The sequence below is a fragment of the Acartia tonsa genome, chromosome 6 (genome assembly GCF_053477335.1).
Source record: "Acartia tonsa isolate MP-2025a chromosome 6, ASM5347733v1, whole genome shotgun sequence".
Lineage (NCBI taxonomy): Eukaryota > Metazoa > Arthropoda > Copepoda > Calanoida > Acartiidae > Acartia > Acartia tonsa.
In genome coordinates, this window is record NC_137265.1 from 15,556,901 (window position 1) to 15,578,916 (window position 22,016).

The following is a 22,016-nucleotide window of genomic DNA, read 5'->3' on the forward strand; positions in this document are numbered from 1 at the left end:
CTTTTTTGGCCGGATACCGGATATCCGGCTGATTTCTAATGCCGGATACCGTATATCCGGCTGATTTCTAATGCCGGATATCCGATTCCGGCCGGATATCTAACCAACGTTCGATATCCGGCAAATTACCGGATATCCGGCCGGATAACCGGATATCCGGCGTCAAAAACCAGCCGGATATCCTGTTACCGGATAGTTTTAATATCCGGTATCCGGCCGGATATTGAAAATCGCCGGATATCCGGCCCAACCCTAGTTTAAAGCCAACAATTAGCAGTTTACACTGTGGTTTTGAAAACTATTATTATCAGCTGGATTAGCACCGGTTCTAAGACTTACAGAAAAATGATTTATCTTATCGTATTACAGACAATTTTCCACGAATAATAAATGAAAAATCAAGAATTCAATACCAGTTTAATGGACTTATGCTATCTATAATTCGATACAATAAAGATAACAATTCTAAACTATGCAAGTCAGTCCAATATCTCCCTTTAACTGACCAGCTACCATAGGAATAATTTTACACAAGAAAGAGTAAGATTACTAGTCTTTATTGTCCACTGTCCTATCTGTGTATCCTTGTTGATTAAAATGAAATTAAAATGGTATGATTTCATGTAATTTTTCAAAATATTTGAAGGTTATGGCAAGTAGCTAACAACATACTGATTTTTCTGGTGTTTTAGCATTACCGCAACATTAAATCTCGCAAAATTAGCATAAATATTAACGGGTAAATTACTCTAGGAAAGACATATAGACAGACAGACATCCTGTTTTTTTTGTAGAAAGAAAAAAAATCAATGGAATGAAAAAATTATACTCTACCAACTTTATCTAAATAATATTAATCTACTAAAGAATGAATTTTTAATATAATAAGGGGGAAATATAAATTTGTCTTACATTGTCCCATCCTTAGATGATACTAATATTAAACATTTAAAAAACGTACTTGCTATTCTAAAGAAACTGATGTATTTGCAGGTTTCATTGCACACCATCGATTTGATTTCTTTCACACAATAGCCAGGTTTTATAATATAATTGATATATGATATCACAGTAGACTTTCTTGATTAGAAAAGGTGGAAATTTACTGTGATATATTAATATTAGAAACAGAATATGATAATTTTTTATGCATATATGTATGTATACAATCACTGGCGTGCACTTAATTGTCCAAAGGGGAAATGACAATGTTACTTAAACAAATCAAACGTCTTTACAAAAAATTACGAGCAGAAGTTCACAATTTTTTTCTGTGGCTTTCTATTTTAGACTGAAACAGACTTCGGTGGAATTGGAGAATCTTGGCTGAACAATTTCTGAACTTAGAGTGTTGCATTTATTATTTTATTTGGGACGAACGGTCAGAAAACCTTTTGTGCACTTAAATCTAAAGTAAAGGGGAGGGGGCTTATCCCAGCTACGCCTAATCCATGCCTGGGTCCTAACCCTGTGGGCTACCTAATACCTTATATGGCCTAACCTAACTACATAAATTAGAGGGGGGGGGGGGGGGAGAGAAAAGTTAGTGCTCGATGGAAAGCACATCTAAAATTAAAGTGTATAGTGTCTACACTATTTAAAATTCAATATCAGAATATCCTCTCAAAGTTCATTGAAATGGAAGTTTTGCATGCTGTATCATATTGTCAACAAATCATAGTAATGGAAAAGACAATGGACGATAAATTCATGTTTATTGTTTACTTCAAATTATGATAAACAAAATGCAAGGTACTCTGATGAAAAGTGCCGACAAAACTAAGTGAAAGAGTAGCTACGAAACTAAGTAGCTGAGTAGCCAAAGTTTTTAACCAAATGAATGAGAGAAAGCCTGTAATATAAAGAAGTAGGATTTTGGTCTGTTAATGGATATCGTTAACCATTGAACCGATAGGCACTACATTTGAAAGAAGGTACATATAATTCCCGGATTTTTATGGAGTATTTCATTGTTAATTAAGAGTCTTGGGATTGTTTAAGGATATTTTGCTGCCCCCCCCCTTCCTCGAATACAGAGCCTTTGGCTACTAGGGGCGCAGCCACCAGTTCTTTAAACATAGACGTCCAAGGGGGGGGGGGAGTGAATTTGGATTTTCAAATTTTACCCCCCCCCCCCCAAATAACAAAGCTTCCCTCTATGATATAAAGATTACCTTCCCCCCCCCCAAATTTTTATTTTCAAATTTTTAACCCCCCCCCCCCCAAATGAACAAGCTTGGACGCCCCTGTCTTTAAATTTGTCCTTCTTTTGCGTGAAACCTGTCAATTGTATTTTTTCAATATGATATTTTTCTAATTCATACACATACATACAATAGGGTTTCATCAATAATGTGAATCCGCAACGGTAGCGTAACACACCCGCAATCTACGTAGGGGAGGTAATGGGTTCGAATCTTGAACCAAAATAGCAATATAACTAAAGACATTTATATTTGAAACTACTGCTGCTAGGTCAGATGAGTGACATTATTGATAAGATTAGGTGCAATGCCATAGCCCAAAAACAAGGCAACCATTTGCTTCGCAAAGATAGGAGTTTCAGACAAAAGTTGTTCTATATTAAAGTTGGTTGTCCATAATATAGTTGGGATGTTAGTACCTCCGATTTGTAATCAACCACCCTAAGAGGCGTGGATAAGATAACTCTCTTGTTTATCAATACAAATTTATAGATTTATAATGATCATAATGCTTTAAACATAAATTTTTGTTGAATGTTGTAAATATTTGCTATCTTAGAATTATCAAATAAGCTTTGCTGAACTGTTTAAAGACCTGTAGCATAATTCATATGTGTTTATATGTCAATATTATAACTTCACCTTGAAGATTTATGCACATGGATAAAGGGACACCTTAATTAATTGTTTAATTAAAACAATTTTAGAAATTAAAAAAGGCGGTTACCTTGAATATACCCACTGAGCACATAAACCCACCCTTCCCCTTATTTCAAATTATTAAAAATGTGAAGGGTTAGATTAGATTTCAGTGATATACCTAGGGTAGGTTATTTCAGGTTATACTGGGCAAAGGTAGTCCTGTAGGGTGAAAATACTGAAAGTATTGGCCCTGCATGGTTAAAGCTCTTTGCAGTGGTTAGACAAAAAGAAAAATATTCTCCCCTTTTTTATTTTTTTAAAAAGGGGAGGAGTTTATGTACTCTCTATGCACTTTGAGGAAAAACACCTTCTAAAATATACATTGAAAGCTATTTTCAATTTTCTAATTTAAGATTCTTTTAAATTTCATTACTTTATCAATCTATGTTAATCAAATATCCTTCTATCCCTGATTTAAGGAAGCCTAGGGCTTTAGTAATGCCAATGGTAAACATCTGGGAAGGCAGGGATATTGGACTGTAAATTACACTGGTACCCAAAGTTTTTAAAACTCGTTATCTCATTCGTTAGGTCTAAAATTACTTTTATTGAATTGTCGTTGGTTAGTGTCAAAACCTTTAACCAATAATTTTTATGCAGAAGCTGGGTAATCATTGGGGATAGACATTTATGATAAATTCATCACCCATTGTCTTATCCCTTAAGATCCGTGGCAAACACTATAATATGAATGTGCAACAATTTTTTTTGACATAGAAATTCTACATTTTCATTGAAGTAATTTGTGTCAAATTATATTGACAAGTTCACAAAGCGTCAATTTAAACAAGGATGACAACACACATAAAAAACGAAGCTTAAGTAACATGAAGGTTAAACTTTGAAGGTTAACAATAGTAGAGTGAGAGTACTTATAATATTCAACATTATTTAAAGTTTAAACAAAAATTTCTGGAAATCTATCCGAAAATTATTTAAATACTAGGGAGGAAAAGGAAAATTGGACTGTTAATTACACTGGTACCCAAAGTTTGATAAAAATACTTATCTCATCCTTTTTTTCTTAACAATGTTATCTTATTAAAGCTTGATTGATTGGTTTAAGTAGTGTATAAACCTTTCAGCCAATAATTTTAATCTATAAAAGCGTATTTTTGATTATCATTATTAGATATGTACATGAATTTATCATTCGTTGTCTTATCCCTTGAGATCCCTGTGTTAATCTTTTTCTGCGCATTTGCAAAATCTTTAGGTTTTGACAAAAATTAGCAAATAAAGGATAAAATATTAATCTGGTGTTAATATTAATACACATCCTTTTTAGCACAAATTTATTTGGATCTAGTGCAGTTCACGGTCAAATGTTCCAAGTAACGATTATCTCCAAGAATCTATATACTTTAATGGTTGGTAGCTGCCAAACGGCTAAACATAAACGTCATGCCTGAAAACTTTTAAAAAAACTGGAGTGGATACAAAACCGCGACAGGGACAAAACCGCGACAGTGACAAAACCGCGACATTACAAAAAAAATCTATAATAAAAAAAATCTTAATGCTAGAAGGTCATGGCCGCAGAGCTCGGTCCCCTGGCATGCCTAGCATAAGAAAGCCTAAAATTTATCTGTAATAGGTGAGATTCAATGATGCACATGGAAAGCTTCACTAAAGAAAAAATGCGTAAAATAAGTATTTTTTCGAGATTGCTAAGTATTATTGAGTTATACCTATTCCAGATTATTTGTAGGCCTTCGTTTCACCGTTTGCAGCCTTTAAAGTTGATAGAGGAACATTTAACCGTAAACTGCTCTAGAACCCAAATTAATTTCCCTAATTTTTCCTCAAAATTTAAATGAAACATCCATAAATCTAATATTTATGAAAAATGAGAAAATATCGAAAACAGCCAAAAAAATTGATTTATAAAAGGAAAATATACAAAAAAAAATATCTTGAAATTGTTAAATGGAAACTTAAAATTTAAGATATCTTAGATTAGATTAGATATTTATTTTATGACACACATAACAAATGATAATACAGGTATTAAAAATTCATATACAAACAATAAAATTGAGTATGAATAAAAATTAAGGACAGTTCAATCAAATAATAATTATGTACAGTGTCAAAGGACTATCTTATAGCAACCTTTTTTTAGAAAAAAAGAGCTGTCTAACTTTGAAAACAGTCGACAGACTGACAGACATCTAAAGTGATTTATGGATTTGTTTCCTATGTGGCTAAAAAAGGGTAAATAAAAATAATCCTTCATTTCATATTTTAATCATAAAATTTTTTAATATCATTTTTAAAAATATAAAATAAAATGTTTTTCCTGTTAATACTTCCATTAATCTCACGTAATAGAAATATTTTTAATTTGATGAGTTTTTGCTGATTAAAACCAGGACCTCGCAGCCGCGCCAAAGTCTTAAATTAAAACCCGTTTGTATGTTTTGAAATTATTTTAAAAAAAGGATTCCCATATTTGGTTCAGGTTTAGACGTTGTGCTGATTTTCAAAATTGTAAAAGATTGATTTCACTGAGGCTTACAGGTGGCGGACGAACAGCTGCCGAGTCCTGATTAAACAATGTCTCGGCAGCCGAACATAAGTCATTTGTAAGTAAATCGATTGGAAATAGACATTTCATTACCCCCACCCCACCCCACCCAAAGAAAATTACTTTTAAACTACAATAAAACCGTCATATTTCAGAACCAAAACAAGTTTCAATTAGATTCGATACAAAAAAAAATACATCTGTTTTTCTGATCATAGGACGTCAATTCAATTTGTTTCTCCTGAAAACCGTAGATTTTGATCTTCACACAATCATGAGTAAATTAAATTTGTTTTATTTTCAGTATGGATCCTAACCGAGGCTGGCGAAATTCGTTGCTGCGCGTTCACTCACGCCACCACCAGCATCCGGCGGTAAGTTGGGTTTGTCGTTTGGTATTTCAGTAATAAAAATACGTATATGTCTGTGTGTTTTTTAAGTGTTTTATATATGAATTACAATGTAGATACTATGTGAGACACTAATAACTTTTTTTGAGAGGGCTGGGGTTGATGTCACATCTCTACTAACATGTATTGTATATTGTATATAAGATTTAAAGATATTAATGTTGAATTATTCATTCTTTTTTAATTAAACAAATCTCTCAATATTTTTAGGATGGATTTCTCTCTTTGGATAGAAGGAGATCTAGTAGGGTTACTAACTCAGCTCATACTAAAGGTAACTACCTAATATTTGAATACTAATGGACTATATCTCTGGATAGGAGATCTAGTAGGGTTACTAACTCAGCTCATACTAAAGGTAGCTTGTAATAAGCAATCACTAGAATTTAGGATTTTTTTCTTATTTTTGTTTGTTTGATTAGCCATAGTTTCTTAGAATATGTATCTAAGACTCCTGGGGTATGCCGAGACACTTTTGTATAGCCACTAGGGCCAGCTTAAGCTCCACATTCAAGAATAACTTGACACGCTGTCTCATGAGAGCTTCTCGCTATTACCTCACCCTCGCTGATTTTGCGTATGGCAGGTGTCCCAGGTTAAGTCACCTTAATAAACTTTAATAAACTTTCTTGGTATTGCTGCGCTACATGATTGCCTTTTGCTTCTTTTTTTTGTGTACAAAATACCTGTTCCTCCCCTGAAGGCATATTAGTTGGCGATGAACTGAATTTTAGTTTCCGAAAGTGTGCGTAGCTTCCGCGTCCTATCTCAATATTTGCTACTAGCTAAAAAATCTTTAAACTTTTTAAAAAATCAAAATTAGAAAAATTTTAATTTTTGAATGTATTAATGTATAAATCGTTTATACATTAAATCGCTTTTCCATTTGAGCGGAGTCGCTGAAAATAGGGTCTGCAATAATTGGGTTATCTGCTGTACACTTTAGGAAACTAGGGCTCGAATAGGAAATCCATTTTCAGCTGATCTAGTTGGCACATGTTAGTGTATAAGAACACAATATCAAAAATATCAAAAGGAGTGTTTTATTAATTATGACAACAATCAACAGATCATGAGAAAATTTGCGCTGTTGTAATAATTTGCAGTCCTGAATAATTTGATACACGTGTGAAAGTGATATTACATAATATCATGAAGGTAAAGGCAAGTATGGAGGGGATATTGGACTTCAAATTATACTGGTACCCAAAATTTTTTATAAAATAAATACTACTTTCGTTGAAATTTGATTGGTTAGTTCCAAAATTTAAGCGCTGAATCTATTTTAAATTACAGAAGAAGTAATTTTGTTTATGATAATCGAAGATGTATGTCATTTTATCGTCCATTGTCTTATCCCTGGATAGTGCATATGTGGTGGAACAGATTTAACCAAAAATAAATTATATCAGAAAACAATAAATTATGGTGGTAACATATCTGTAGTGATGTGCGTACACTTCTGCCAATAAGAAGCACAGTGTTGGAACAATCCGATCATATTATTGGTTAGAAAGTTTACACATTTTATATGAAAGGTATTTTTAAATCACATTGGTATAATAAGCTTTCTATTGGAAAATATATCGCCTAAAAATTTTGTCTCTTATGTGACTAAATGTGAATAAATATAAACATAAATCTTCGTCTGCTAGAAATTCCTTTTTGACTGATTTATGTGTCTGCTTTACCATCTATAGTAATAAACCAATTACAAGTTTAAATTATCAGAACTGCACATTATTCATCAGCATCTACAATCTAATTGGTATTTTGATGATATGCGAATATGAAACACTAGGGGGATGTGATACTATGCGGAAGTGAATGCACAACGAAGTTTTCTGTAACTATGACATTGGCAAAAAGAGATAGCCTGATATCTAGTTGCCGAATGTGTACGCAGTTTCCTGAGTGTTTCCTCATCCTAGCTCAATATTTACTACTAGCTAAAAGAGCTTCAAACTTAAAAAAAAAAAATCAAAATTTAAAAAATTCAAATTTATAATGTATATTGTATAAATCGTTTACACATTCAAATTTTGATTTTTTTAAGGGAAGTTTGAAGATTTGTAGCTAGTAGTAAATATTGAGCGAGGATGAGGAAACACTCAGGAAACTGCGTACACATTCGGCAACTAGATATCAGGCTATCCAAAAAGAGGTATTAAAATCAGGGATATTAAGGGATAAGACAATGGACGTTAAAATAGTTAACATCTCAAAATGAAAAAAAATAACATCCGTTGATTTAAATAATTGGTTGCAAAGTTTAGACACAACTGTTCTTTGTTACTTTAGATAAGGTTAGGTTAGGTTATATTGGGTACTTAGTAGCTCCCACAGGTGTAAGGCTTAGGAAACCCCAGCCCTGCGTTTTGTGCTAGCTCCACACTCTAAGGGAAAGCTCCGAATAGATTTATAAAAATTTCTATTCTATGAGTAATTGAAAGAATTGAGACAATAATTTTGTAAGTTATTATATTTTTACATTAACTTAATGATCGAGTTCATTTGAAAGCAATCAATTTTCATTAGGAACATATGTACATTTCGAATGGATATATTGTTCTTGGATCTTACACCAAATTTTCTTGCTCTCTAATAAAGTGAAACTCACAGTGAGCTAAATAACGATTCTCCCCTTCCATCCCCTTCCCTCCTACTGGATGAACTTACTAACCTATAGGGAAGTTCCATGTTAGCAACCTAAATTAACGACAATTTTTCTCCTGTCATAACATCCACGTATATTCTACATTCATTACTTTTTATTTGGTGTGCATTCGCTTCCGCACATGTTTCACATTGTCAAATCATCAGAACTGCATAGCATCTCTTTAAGTATCTGCTTCCCCCAGCGACTCACCCATTCCAGCAGAAATGTTGTATACTACTTTTAAAATACATGCTACAAGAGAGTCTTTAGAGTCAAAACTATTAGAGTTTAATAGTGTATACGTTTCATTCTTTCAGTAGCAGAATGATTTTTGTATTTTTTAAATGCCCCTGGAGGGAGAGGACAAAGAAAACTAAAACAATATTTTTTTCCTTTTAAAGATAAGATATTAAATCATAAAAGTTGTACATACATATTCTACACATCAATGGCCCTTTTTGGTCAAAAACACTTCAATTGTGTCTTATTTCTAATTGGAAAAACAGAAGTGCGGAAGTGAAGGCGCACCTTACTTTCTTTGGTATTTCATAACAGGGAACTGGAGAAATGATGAGTAAAAAAATCCTCTTTTGTAGATCATCATTATTGGTTGAAAAGTTTAACCAATCAACTAAGCTTTAATATAAGTACCCAAAATTTTAAGACAGCAAGATTGATTTAGGAAAATTTGAGTACCATTATAATTTACAGTCCAATATCACCTCCCTTAATGCTTTTCTGTTCAGAGGTAAATGCTGGCAGTTAGTTGACAATAGTAAGTTATATTGGTTCCCAAAATATTGTAAACATGCTCTCTCAAAAACTTTGGGAACTTTAAATGTTTGGTTCATAATACCATTGTCTAAACCTTTAATTAGGGGTTATTTTGTTTATCACCATTTGTCGACCATTATCTTATCCCTTTAGACCCCTGGGTAACTCCAAAGGCAGTTGAATATAATTAAGGCCTACCTAAGGACCAAACTCACAGACAGACGGACACAGACAAAATGTATAATTGCTTTGCTACTAAAAATCTATATGAATGAATTTTCTTATTTTAAAACAATAGCAGTAGCTTTTTTGTGATATTTAATCAAGATTTATTTAACTAAAGTTTCAAATTTAATTCAAATTTCAAAATTATTATTTCAAAGAAATTAAACTTCAAAGAGATATTTCATCTCAAGAAACCATTTTACCCAATATACAAATTTCCTTAAATATAATTTGTGAATGAATATACAAAAAATACATTTTGTTTTATCATGATTAGTTTTTCTTCTATTTGAAATACCAAAATACCCTTTTCTAGAATGGAGGGGGTTGCTACCCCCCCTTCCTCAGCCACACAACTTATTTCTTAACTTTATACTAAATACACCTTGATAAAAAAGAGTATAAATGTTGAAAACCACAAAAGAAACAATACTGACCCTGTTAAGATCGTTGACATTCTATCGATATGCAATTTTAAGTTAATGTCAACTATAAAGTTATTATAAAAAGTGGTCATTGCTGACATAATATTGATATATCGACAGTATAATGTGAAACTATGACTATGTTGATACAATAACGACACAATTTTTTGACAGGGAAAACAACTATTATGTTGTAATGTACATGTGTATTGGCAAAAAAATATTGCCAAAATTATGTTTTTAGTAGCGAAGCTACTATATAATTGTCTTAATTAAGTCCGTCTGTTTGTCGGTATGTAAAACTTAAGCTTACTCAATAATAACTTTTAATCTACATAAGTAGAGAATTGTGTGATTTTTGGCTGAGATTGAATTTTCTTCCATTGATATAACCTTGTTCTCCTGCAAATGTCCTTTCCCCCTTCCCTGTTTCAAATATCAAATTACAACACCTAGCCTATAAAGCTAATTTTCAGAGATTTAGGAGTAGAAAAATAAGCAATTAAAAATAAAATAGTTTTTGCAGAAATTTAACTCATTGGCAATAACTATCATAAGTCTTAATATAAGCATGGTGACAACAAACATAAAAGCAGACTGTCAGACAAACGAACATTAACAAATATATAGTAACAACTTAATTAATATAGACCCTTTTTTAGAAGCTGAACAAAAATTCTGTGTAAATCTATTCAAACTATATTTGATTACAAAAAAATGATTCCTTTAACATTGTACCTTATCATCCTAGGAATCTATATCTCAAATCAAATAAATAGGATGATTACATTCTATAAAAAAGGTTAAAAATCAGCTTTTTGAAATGAACTTTTTAGCAGTGATTATACAGTTGCTACTTTTTCTAAATTTTACCTAATTGTTACAAGAATCTTCATGTCAAGTTTAAGATCGTTAGGTCAGTTTTAACATCCTTATACTAAAGTAACAGGATGTGTGTCTGTGTATTTGTATGTTTGTTTGTACCGAAGGATCTCGCTAACCGCTGAACCGATCGGGTTCTCCTTAACAGGGTAGCTTCTCATAGGTCCCAGAAAGGTTTATAACTATTTTCGTGAGGGGTGGGACACCCCCAACCCCCTCAAAAAATGAAAAATCCCCCCCCCCCAATTTTTTTGTTTTAAATTTTTTTAACTAAAATTAAAAATAAGGGGGAGGGGGCACGCATCCCCCCCCCGAATTTTTTTTTGGCCCCCCCAAAAATTTATTTCTTAATTTTTCTTTTAAAATCTAAAATAAGAAATTGGGTTATCAAATTCGACTCTCCCCTCCTCAAGTGCCCCTAGAGGCCTCTAGGGGGCGTATCCGCTAGTTTCTAATATAGCCTTTAGAAATATAACAAAAAAGCAGTATTCTTAATCCCTAGTAAATTGATACAATATTATAATAAATTGGCGCAATACATTTGGAACAAGTAATTCTGCCAAAAACCACATATACAGAACATAAGGTTTTAGATATGGTGTCAATTCGTTGCCGCATATTTTCTCACATCGTGTTGTTGTAATTTTACACGGTTTGATATACATTGATAAATACATAGCGTTTTGGGTTTTTTCTCTTTGTGTGTGTGAATGTCAAAAATAAAAATGACTGTTTTTTTCTCTCTCATAACTAACCCCTGCGGGGCTATACCGTACCTAACCTAATCTAAGAGAAAACACTATCACATGAAATACTAGCCCCCCTCCCCCCCTAATTTCAATGGGTTTTTCTGTGCTCAAGAGACAATTTGAGGGTAACCGTCGTGATTTAATGATGTAAAAACGTGCGGAAGTTAAGACACATATTTTAGGATAGCAATAATAAAAAAGGACACTTATGTCCATAAGTAGGACAGCAATAACAAGCTAACAAAACTAAGAGTAGTGTAGCAATATCTAGCATTCACAAACAACTCAGATACAACATTTAGGATAGTAAATTTAAAACAACAAGGACAACAATGGTCATAACCCACATACCATAACAATTATACATTTGTAATTGCAATTCCAAGAAGGGAAAAATAAACTTTCAACAGTCAAATATTATTTAAACAGATTTTACGTTAGGAATGGCTTCGCATAATAATAGGTTTTTCTTGTAGTAAAATCAAATTGATGATTAAAATTTTTTTAAGGGTAGCTTCGACCGCTACCATAATCTTAAGTGGATATGTAAAATGTACTTTGTACTTTATCCTACATGCTAAATTTATTGTTTGATCTCATACCGTCCAGTAATATCACTGAAATGGCTAAAAAGATTAAAACCTATTATAAGATAGCTTCAAATTAGTCTATAGCTAACCGCTGAATTGATTGGTTCTCTTTTACAGTGAAGCTTATAAATATGTCCAGAAAGGTCTATAACTATTAACTATAGTCACCCTCTAAAAAATATCATAGAAAAACTAAAAGAAAAGTAGAGAGTAGATTTACCCCCAGCCCCCCCCCTCTCCCCAAAGTCCCCTTAGTTGCCTCTTGTAAAAAATAAGCCAGCCAATGGGTATAGAGTAGCTACGTTATTTACATTTAGGTACAACAAATTTACTATGTAAAAATGTTTTAAAGAAGTTGTATCAACTTTTTTTTTTATAGCTAGCCGGTTCTTTTAGTAAGTAGTAGATGTAAAATTTTTCATAGAATTCAAATATGCAATCGGTTTTTTTGTAGACCTCTTATTTTTTAAGTAATTTAAGTTTTTTAAAAAAATAATTAAGTCGGTTTTAAGGTACTAAAACGCAACAAAATAAAAGAAGAAAATGGTCAGTAAGAACAAAAATAGTAAGATCTTTAATTTGACACCTTACTTTTAAAATTCTGTTGAGTAATTATTGAAAAAATCTATTTTTTTAACCTCGGTATAATAAAAACTTTAGACCTAAATATTTTCTCAAACAGACATAAAAAACATGGGTTCATATATACCATTAGAATCAGAAAAATATTACGAATCCATTGTAAGCAAAATTGAAAAAAATTAAAAAATTAAAAAATTACAGAAATGGCCAATTATTTTTTTTGTTCAGACAACACTATTGTTTTCCCTTTTTTACCCCCTCTTTACCCCCTCTTTACCCCCTTCCCATTTTTATACTCAATTGAAGAATTAAGACGTTGCCTGTACAACATAATATGATATTTTCATATAATTCCTTTTATTGTAGTTTATATACTATATTGTAAACTTTTTTTTTCAATTTTGCTTACAATGGATTCGTAATATTTTTCTGATTCTAATGGTATATATGAACCCATATTTTTTTATTTGTGAAATAATAAAATTAAGTTCAAAGTTTTTATTCTCGTGGGTTTAAAAAAATCGATTTTTCAATAATTACCTGACAGAATTGAAAAAGTAAGGTGTCAAATTAAAGATCTTACTATTTTTGTTCATAATGACCATTTTCTTTCTTTTTTTGTTGCATTTTAGTACCTTAAAATCGACTTAATTTTTTTTTTTTTAAACTTAAATTACTTAAAAAATAAGAGATCTACAAAAAAACCGATTGCATATCTGAATTCTATGAAAAATTTTACATCTACTACTTACTAAAAGAACCGGCTAGCTATAAAAAAAATAGTTGATACACCTTCTTTACATGAGAAAATGCAAGCATTTAAAATGTCTTCCCCGGCATTGTTTTAACTTGTTTTATGACTTAGTTATTAGTGCGTAACAACTAAAAAAGTATTAAATTCCCTCACTATTATATTAAGTTGTAAATATACTGGTACCCAAAGTTTTATAACGATCTTCCATCATTTTTAAATTAAAACTTTCGGTAAGTGATAATTTAGTGTATCATCAACGGCGATGTATGTATATCAAGTTATTGGCCATTGTCTTATCCCTTTATATCCCTGTGTAAATATACTGGTACCCAAAGTTTTGTATACAGTTAAACCTTCCCTCTCTTTTAAATTGTAAAATTTAGGTACTTTTTATTGAATTTTAATTTATTGATTTCAAACTAGAAGTGTCTAAATATTTCAACCATTTATTTTAGTCTACTATAGGAGTTATTTTGTTTATCATCACTAAGGATGTATATAAATTTAACGTTATTTGTCTTATCACCTTATATCCCTAATAATTTTCAATTAGGAAGTGTTTTGTATGAAATAATTAACAACAAACAATTGTTTTAAATATAATAATTAGTCTATTCATTTGTTTAAGCAAGTGTGAATTCACTTCCGCATATTATTTCACAATCGCAAAAAATAGCAAATTGTCAATTAGAATTCGCTGTTGTAATATTCCAGTTCACTTCCGATCAATGATGTTACAAAATTACCCCTCTGTTAATTACAAAAAGTGGTTGAAACGGTTGTAAACAAAACTCAACCAAATGTGCAAACCAATCAAAATTCAATGAAAGTTTCCAAAGTTAACAAGCTAACAAATAAGAAAACTTTATTATAAAACTTTGGGGACCAGCATAATAGAATAAACAGCACAATGTCCTAACCTTCCCAGGGTTCTGATAATTTAAAAATTAAATTTGTTGAAATCGATGTATAATACTTATTTATCGCATTGTACATATAGACAGCTTACCGTTGATAATGAAATAAAAAATTAAGGTTTAATGCCAGATTTTGTTGGTTTCTAAGAGACCGAAGGCACAGGCCAACAACTGCTATGAATTTTATGATTTTCATTTTATTATTTGTAGAAATTTGTCTAGAATAAGATAGAAAACATGCATTTTCAGTATGGCTCAAATCGGTTCTTATCCAGCAGATATAAAATGGCTTCGAAGCAATACAAGAAGAACCTTCAGACAACTTCAATAACTTATTTTTCGTTCTTTTCAGATGAATTTACAAGCCTTGGTGAAGATTTGCTGTTAAGCCTCATCCAAACAGACTACCCTTATGCCCATAGGAGCCACAGGTGAATATATCAGCATTACAGACAACCAACCCTCTAATATCGCGACATTTGTCTCGAACATTTATTGCTGAGCCTAATTTAGACAGATTTGTTATAAGACCATAACCACTTTGCTTGTACGACCTTTGTCTGTAAGAATCATTGTTGAGCTCGATCCTATTAGACTATATACATATATATTTTCATCAGCTTTACAGGCAACCAACCTTTTGGTTTCTTGTTCCTTAACTAGAATTTTAACAAAAGCTTTATAAAAATCTGTAATAGCCAGGGTAACTGTATACTAGTGTATAATCAGCATTTCAGACAACAAACCTTTTTAATTGCATGACCATTGGAAGATAAAAAAATTTCTCATTTAAAAAATATTACAAACTTAAGAAATCTTCCAAAACATTTGCAAAAATCACTTGAATTTAATTTTCATTTTTCAACTTTTGTTAGAGTAGACAATTTATAATTTCAGGAAAAAATGTAAACATTTCAACATTAACTTCTTAGTTTTATATCATAGTGTGATTAGTACACTTATTCCCATTTACTTTTCTCTTTGATATGGTATAAATTATTCAGTTATCATTCATGATATAATCATTATTATTGGGCTAGTAAATAACAAACAGAATAACTGGGATGAGACAATGGAAGAAAGATTAATTTATATATTTCTTCTCGAAATAAAGTTTTTACCTTTTCCACGCATTAAAATAAAAAAAACTTTCTCGCCATTTCTATGGCCCTAAGAATCTCTAAAACAATTGTCTCCTAAGAGTTCTGTATGTTCGTCCCCCTTTTTCGGGTTTCTAAATAAAAACAACGTCGTTTTATACAGTAATTAGGTTTCCTTCTGACACATTTTTTTTCAAATACTTCTTTGGCTTTATCAATTTTGGAATACCATCCATTTCAAAGATAATTTGTTTCTGAAGTAAAAAGATATTATTTCAAATAAAAAGAATATTTCTCGTCTTTAAAGTAAAGATTATTTTTTCTAACCTTTCTGTAAAGGTAATTAAAATAGTTTGTTAAATGTTGAATATGGTTGGGTTGGTTTTTTTTACGTAAAATAAGGGATTTGTCTTGTTTTTTTTTTAAGGAAAATAATGATTTGCTTGATACATTATTTTCTTATTTATTATTTACATCATAAATGTTTATCATTTCAAAGGATAAAGGAATCCATAAAAATAACAGAATATCAAAATATTAATACCAGTTTTGTTAGACCGAGCCTTCGGTCCCTTGGATCTAACAAAACTGGTTTAAATCTTGTAATTTTTATATTAATATTCGCGGAAACCTGTCTTTAATACGATGCGATAAAAAAAACTATTTTTAAATTGCCCTATCCATGATTTCCCTGATCTGCCCACTAAAGTAAGTCATTATACAACATAAATAATAAAATATCTTACAAATATATGTCTTTCAGGGATAAGACACTAGTGAATAGACTAATCTTTTCCAAAACTTTTGGGTAATAAATCTTTGTTTATAAAAGCGTATCCCTTTTTGAAAGAAAAAAAGGGATGTAGATTAATGTAAATATCCCCATGAAACCCCTCCCTGATCCTAGATGAAAAATATACTACCTAAAAACTCAGCAATGTATGTATGAAATTAAGTAAATGTGTTAAAGGTAAAAAAGTTTTATGTGATGAGAGAAAAAAAAAACTCTGTAAATGAAGGCTATCAAAAATGAATATGAAGTTTTTTTTTTACCATCCAATGATTAATTTTTCTGTGCTTTCTCGTCATTTTTATGGTTCCTGGGACCTCTAAATCAATGGTCTCCAATAATGAAATAATGCGTATCTTTACCCATTTTTTCCCTGGATTTTCAATTTTCCTGCTGTAAGTAACAGAAAAAAAGGAACTGGACAAAGTGTCTCAAAAATCAGCCAAGTGACGTCATAAAAATGAGGGATGTGAGAGGAGAAGTGGGTAAGAAACCCCCTAAATAAGAGATGGATAATCCCTCATTTCTATGACGTCACAAACAAGGCTGATTTTTTGAGACACTGACCAGGTAAAAAAATATTCTATACGTGTATAAGTCTGTTTGTCTGGGTAGGAAGGAACAGTCACCCTTTCTTTAATTTCATAAAAAATAATCTTGTTTTCTTAGATTGTAATCTTTGCTGCGTTATATTTTGATAATTATATTCTTTTTTTTTTTCTTCAGAACTCTGCGACGAACAGAAATGACGTTTTCTAGAAAATACTGTAAACAACCAGGTTAGTGCTATTAGAAGTAGCGAAGCATCTATCGTGGATGGAAAACGGATGGTTCATCGGTACTGCTCTAAAACACATTTTCAATTATATGTGATTACTTGGATGTTGCACTAGATATTCATGTACTCTAAATAAAGTGATTATTCAAGCTGGCCAATATAACGATATCCCCCATCCATCACCTTTTCCCATATGAGTTCCGTATTAGTAACCTTAAATGGCGACAAACTTTATCATGTTAATACATCAAAGTAATTATATAAATATATATTGATTTTCTCAGCTATTATCGAAAACAAACTGCTAATTTTTTGATAATATTCTTATGAACGCTGAGGAGTTCAATAAGGTTTCACTCCTAAACAACTAAAAGCGTACACCCCCAAAAAACTAAAATGAATAGGCCGACTAAGACATGTAGAATATAATGTGAAAATAAATAGTTAAGAAGCAAAAATTATTAAAACATTAAATTTTATAAACATTTTTCTTTATAATTAAATATGAATTAAAATGTGAAAGTTTCATATATCACTTTAAATATTGTGCCCCTTGAAAAACAAAGATTTCTAATCAAATACAATTTTTAAATTAATTTTGATTTGAAGAAAGTAATAAATTCATTAATAAAGTATATTTAAAATTATTTAGAAATCGTTATATCTATATCTATATATCTATATATCTATATATCTATCTATCTATCTATCTATCTATCTATTTATCTATCTATCTATCTATCTATCTATCTATCTATCTATCTATCTATCTATCTATCTATCTATCTATCTATCTATCTATCTATCTATCTATCTATCTATCTATCTATCTATCTATCTATCTATCTATCTATCTATCTATCTATCTATCTATCTATCTATCTATCTATCTATCTATCTATCTATCTATCTATCTATCTATCTATCTATCTATCTATCTATCTATCTATCTATCTATCTATCTATCTATCTATCTATCTATCTATCTATCTATCTATCTATCTATCTATCTATCTATCTATCTATCTATCTATCTATCTATCTATCTATCTATCTATCTATCTATCTATCTAGGTGTACCACACCCCGCTGGCCATGAACATGGTTACCAACCCCAACTAGTCCATCAACATGCCCACCCTCATCACCATCCCCACCCACATGCCCAGGGACACCAACCCAAACAGAATTATCCCCCACAAGTTGAGATTATTGACCTACAGAAAAGAACCAAAGAACCTGCGACGATTAGTAATAATAATAATAAAACTGGATTAAGAAAAAGTGACTCAAAAATTAAAAGAAAAACTACTTTTCTAGATGAAAAGGTAAGTTAAGTACCATTAATCCTGATTAAGCACACTTACTTCATTTTAAATCTATTGGAGAAAATTGTCAAAAAAGACAATCATCTGAACCTTTTTGTGAATATTCCCCTGCTCAAAAAGCATCTATTTAATTATTCAATTTATCCAACTGATTTTTTACTTTACATTAAATAATTTTTTCAGCTGTTTTATAGATAATTAATTTCTTGTTATTTTCCCTGGCGAATAATAAGCTCTATAACACGGAATTATCCAAAATAGTAATAAACCTTCCTTGACCTTTAAGAAGCTTTACTGTAATGAAGTTTTACCATTTAGCAATAACACACACACAGAAAGACATCATGGTACTTTTAAAAACAGATTTATCTTTTTTCTAGAACGAAGACTCGAGTAGCTCAGGCTTTGTGTCAAAAAGTCCGCAGTCCTCTCCGGGTGCTTCCAAAAGTTCTCAAGAAGATTTCAACAAAGTTTTTACTGCCTTCTCCAAATCTTCCCAAAATCTACATGAATTTCCACCAAAGGTTAGCAAGATAGATAGACATAAAATGAGAGATAGCAAGACAGATAAGTAGATGGGAAGATTCTCTTTACCTACATGAATTTCCACCAAAGGTGAACCAGATAGATAGATAGATAGCCTAGCAAGACATATAGATAGATTAAAAGATAAATAGATAGGAATAACACATAGATATTTAGATCAGCAGATAAATAGATTTAAAATTTTCTCAAAATCGACATGAATTTCCACCAAAAGTGGGGACAGATATATTGGTAGATTTACATGAAGATAGATAGATATATGTACTGATGGTCAATTTAAAAGATTTAGAGTTAGAATAGATATTTAGATATATGTATATCTTTAAAGACACATATTTCTAGCCCCTGCGGGGGTCTCTAACCCTGTAATGTTATCAATGTTAACATATAACCTAATCGAATCTAAGGTAAGTCCTTTATTAAAGTTCCTTTGTGGAATACATGAGATTAAAGGGAAACCGCCAATAAATTTCTTAAAGCTAAATATACAAATATTAATCTATCTTTCTGTCTAGGAAAGAGAATTATCTGAGTGTCACAACTGTGGAACCCTGCAGTACCCCGCACAAAGTGGAACCCTGCAGTACCCCGCACAAAGTGGAACCCTGCAGTACCCCGCACAAAGTGGAACCCTGCAGTACCCTGTACAGAGTGGAACCCTGCAGTACCCCGCACAAAGTGGAACCCTGCAGTACCCCGTACAAAGAAAACCTAGTCAATACACCAAGAACAACGCGGCCGCCAGGAAATACTCATTTGCCAGGGGAGTACCTGGTAGGTCGGGGGCTGGCAGGTTGGCCGCCAACAGGATCAGCAGCCAGCAGCCCAGCTCCCTGCTGGCAAGGGTGGAGTCCATGCACAAGGGAGATAAAATGGCGCTAAGTAAGAAGTATAATTCTATGACGGAGTTATATTACAGTGAAGATTTAGTCGACAATAATAGGTAATTTTTATTTGAAGCGCAGCTACTCTATAATAAAGGTTTATCGGTACGTCAGTAAAACAATTATTAGCATTTTTAGAACAAATGAAAACCTAATAAACTAAATTTTTGTGAAAACTTATATTTCTTTAATATTAAGGTAGCCCTCGCACTATATTTGTTAATGGTTGTCTTCTATTGTCTGATTTCTTGGGCTGATGTCTTATTAATTTTGTCATTCTTGTTATTTTAGAATGTACCCATCCGCTCAAGACCTAAGAAAACCTTCAACCAAAGATGAACCTATCAAAATCAAAGTGGCTGTTGAAGCTACTACCAACAACAACGAGCAGGATGATAAAAAGGAATCCATAACAGTAGCAGCCGAAAACAAGAACGTGACTAACCATGGCGAAGGTGAAAAACTGGATGGAAAGTCTAAATTGAAGAAACTGGAACCTGATATTCCTGAACCTGATTATGATTCGGATCCGGTAAGATATTAAGAAATTCAATTTCAATTTGGGGGTGAAAATAGTTGAAAGCCCCTACACCTTCCTACCGCACACCACTTGAGTCACATAATATTTGGTTTCATTAATAGTTTACTTATGTTTTACCTTCCTAAATTTCTTTCTCTTTTTCCCTGTCCATCTCCTTTCTTATTTTCTCCCCTTTTCCTTTTTATTGGTCACAACCATCAATGTTTTAGATTGAGACAAGAAGTGACGAAGACTTAAGAAGATCCATGGGTAATCTTCATCTAAGTCTCCCGCCAAATCAACACCAATCAGCTGATCAGCTGATCAAACCGGTTTTCAAGTTCATGTCGACAGCTGACAAACGAAATCTTGTACTGCCACCATTTGTAAACAACAACAACAATATATCCGCCTCCTGTAATTCTCTATTTGACAAAGTAAATAAAGAAAACAAGGAAGATGTTGCACATGGTGAGATAACTCAACAAACACAAGGACAAGGTCAAACAAGGGCAAATGTGCATGGAAATATGGACACACTGGTGGCTGCTGGTGCCCTGAAAAATGTCTGGAATAACGCCGCAAGGTGTAAGGTAGGTTTGGTCAAAAAAAAACTATACAACTATATTTTATCTTATGGCTATTTTGAAAAAAAAGTTACATACTTAAATTTCCCTTTTTTGGTGGGGGGTCGGGTCATGTGATATTTAAGAAGGAGGTGAAATGGGGGAAGGGGACACACGGTTTAGCCCTTCATGTGCTCGCCTGTAGTATTGATTGTCAGAATTATCTCTGTTTAGGTTTCAAGAGCTGGTTGTTTGGATGATAAAATCCCTACCAAAACTTTGAAAGAAGCTTTGAAGAATAGACCTTCTATTACGGAAGTTATTGAGGTGAGTATGTAGTAGCTACGCTACTTAACAAATATCTGTTAGTATGTTAGTCATTTTTAGTGTTTAAATCCCTTTTTATCCAATGGATTAAATGATTAAAAAATGAATAAGGAGTTTTATAAAAATGCTGAATAACTTTGCTGACTTCTTCTCTAAATCAATAAATCTGAAAAGAATACCTTTATTGCATTTTGAGGCAATTTTTTATACATTTTGCAAAAATGATGACATGCAAATTTTAAAAAATTTCTTTTCAAGATGATTTATGTTTAATCAATTGAGACTACAATAGAAATTGTTTTTTATTTGATTAACTAAATCTTATATTTTTAACATTAATTTACATCAAAATTTAAAAAAATATTTCATTCCAAAACACCTGTTAGTAATATATCAAATGCTTTTGTTAAGTCTAAAAAGCACAACATAGAATATCTATGACGCATCGATCCATATACAGATCATAAGAATATATATGTAGAATATTCTGTAGGTAAAATTTTGAAATTATTGAAGATGATTGATTAAATTTAGTTAATATTAAAATTTAGGAAATCAAAAGAGCATCTGAATTGGACAGACAGAGGGAGAAAGAAAGACAAGTCCAACAGATGTAAGTATTTTTATGAAAATGCTACGCTGCTATTTTAATATGTAGGGTTTAAAGCTTGTTATTGTAAAAAACAATGCAGCTTCTTTGTGATTGGTGTTTTCCCTTATAGTGCCTATGGTACATAGTCCCCATTTCGATATCTATTAAATGAATTGAAATTA

The 22,016-nt window shown here is 31.8% G+C and overlaps 1 protein-coding gene across 1 annotated transcript in view; it reads left to right on the top strand.

Annotated features, from left to right (window-relative positions):
• The window catches only part of LOC145321961 (uncharacterized), a 51,403-nt gene that overhangs the window by 10,949 nt on the left and 18,438 nt on the right, over positions 1-22,016 (top strand). Inside the window, exons 3-13 of the mRNA XM_080163674.1 lie at positions 5,741-5,810; positions 6,057-6,120; positions 14,756-14,834; positions 17,020-17,072; positions 18,146-18,399; positions 18,780-18,923; positions 19,461-19,888; positions 20,121-20,361; positions 20,580-20,942; positions 21,150-21,242; positions 21,794-21,855. Of these exons, the coding sequence (XP_080019800.1) occupies positions 5,741-5,810; positions 6,057-6,120; positions 14,756-14,834; positions 17,020-17,072; positions 18,146-18,399; positions 18,780-18,923; positions 19,461-19,888; positions 20,121-20,361; positions 20,580-20,942; positions 21,150-21,242; positions 21,794-21,855 (1,851 nt within the window). The remainder of the gene's footprint in view (positions 1-5,740; positions 5,811-6,056; positions 6,121-14,755; positions 14,835-17,019; positions 17,073-18,145; positions 18,400-18,779; positions 18,924-19,460; positions 19,889-20,120; positions 20,362-20,579; positions 20,943-21,149; positions 21,243-21,793; positions 21,856-22,016) is intronic.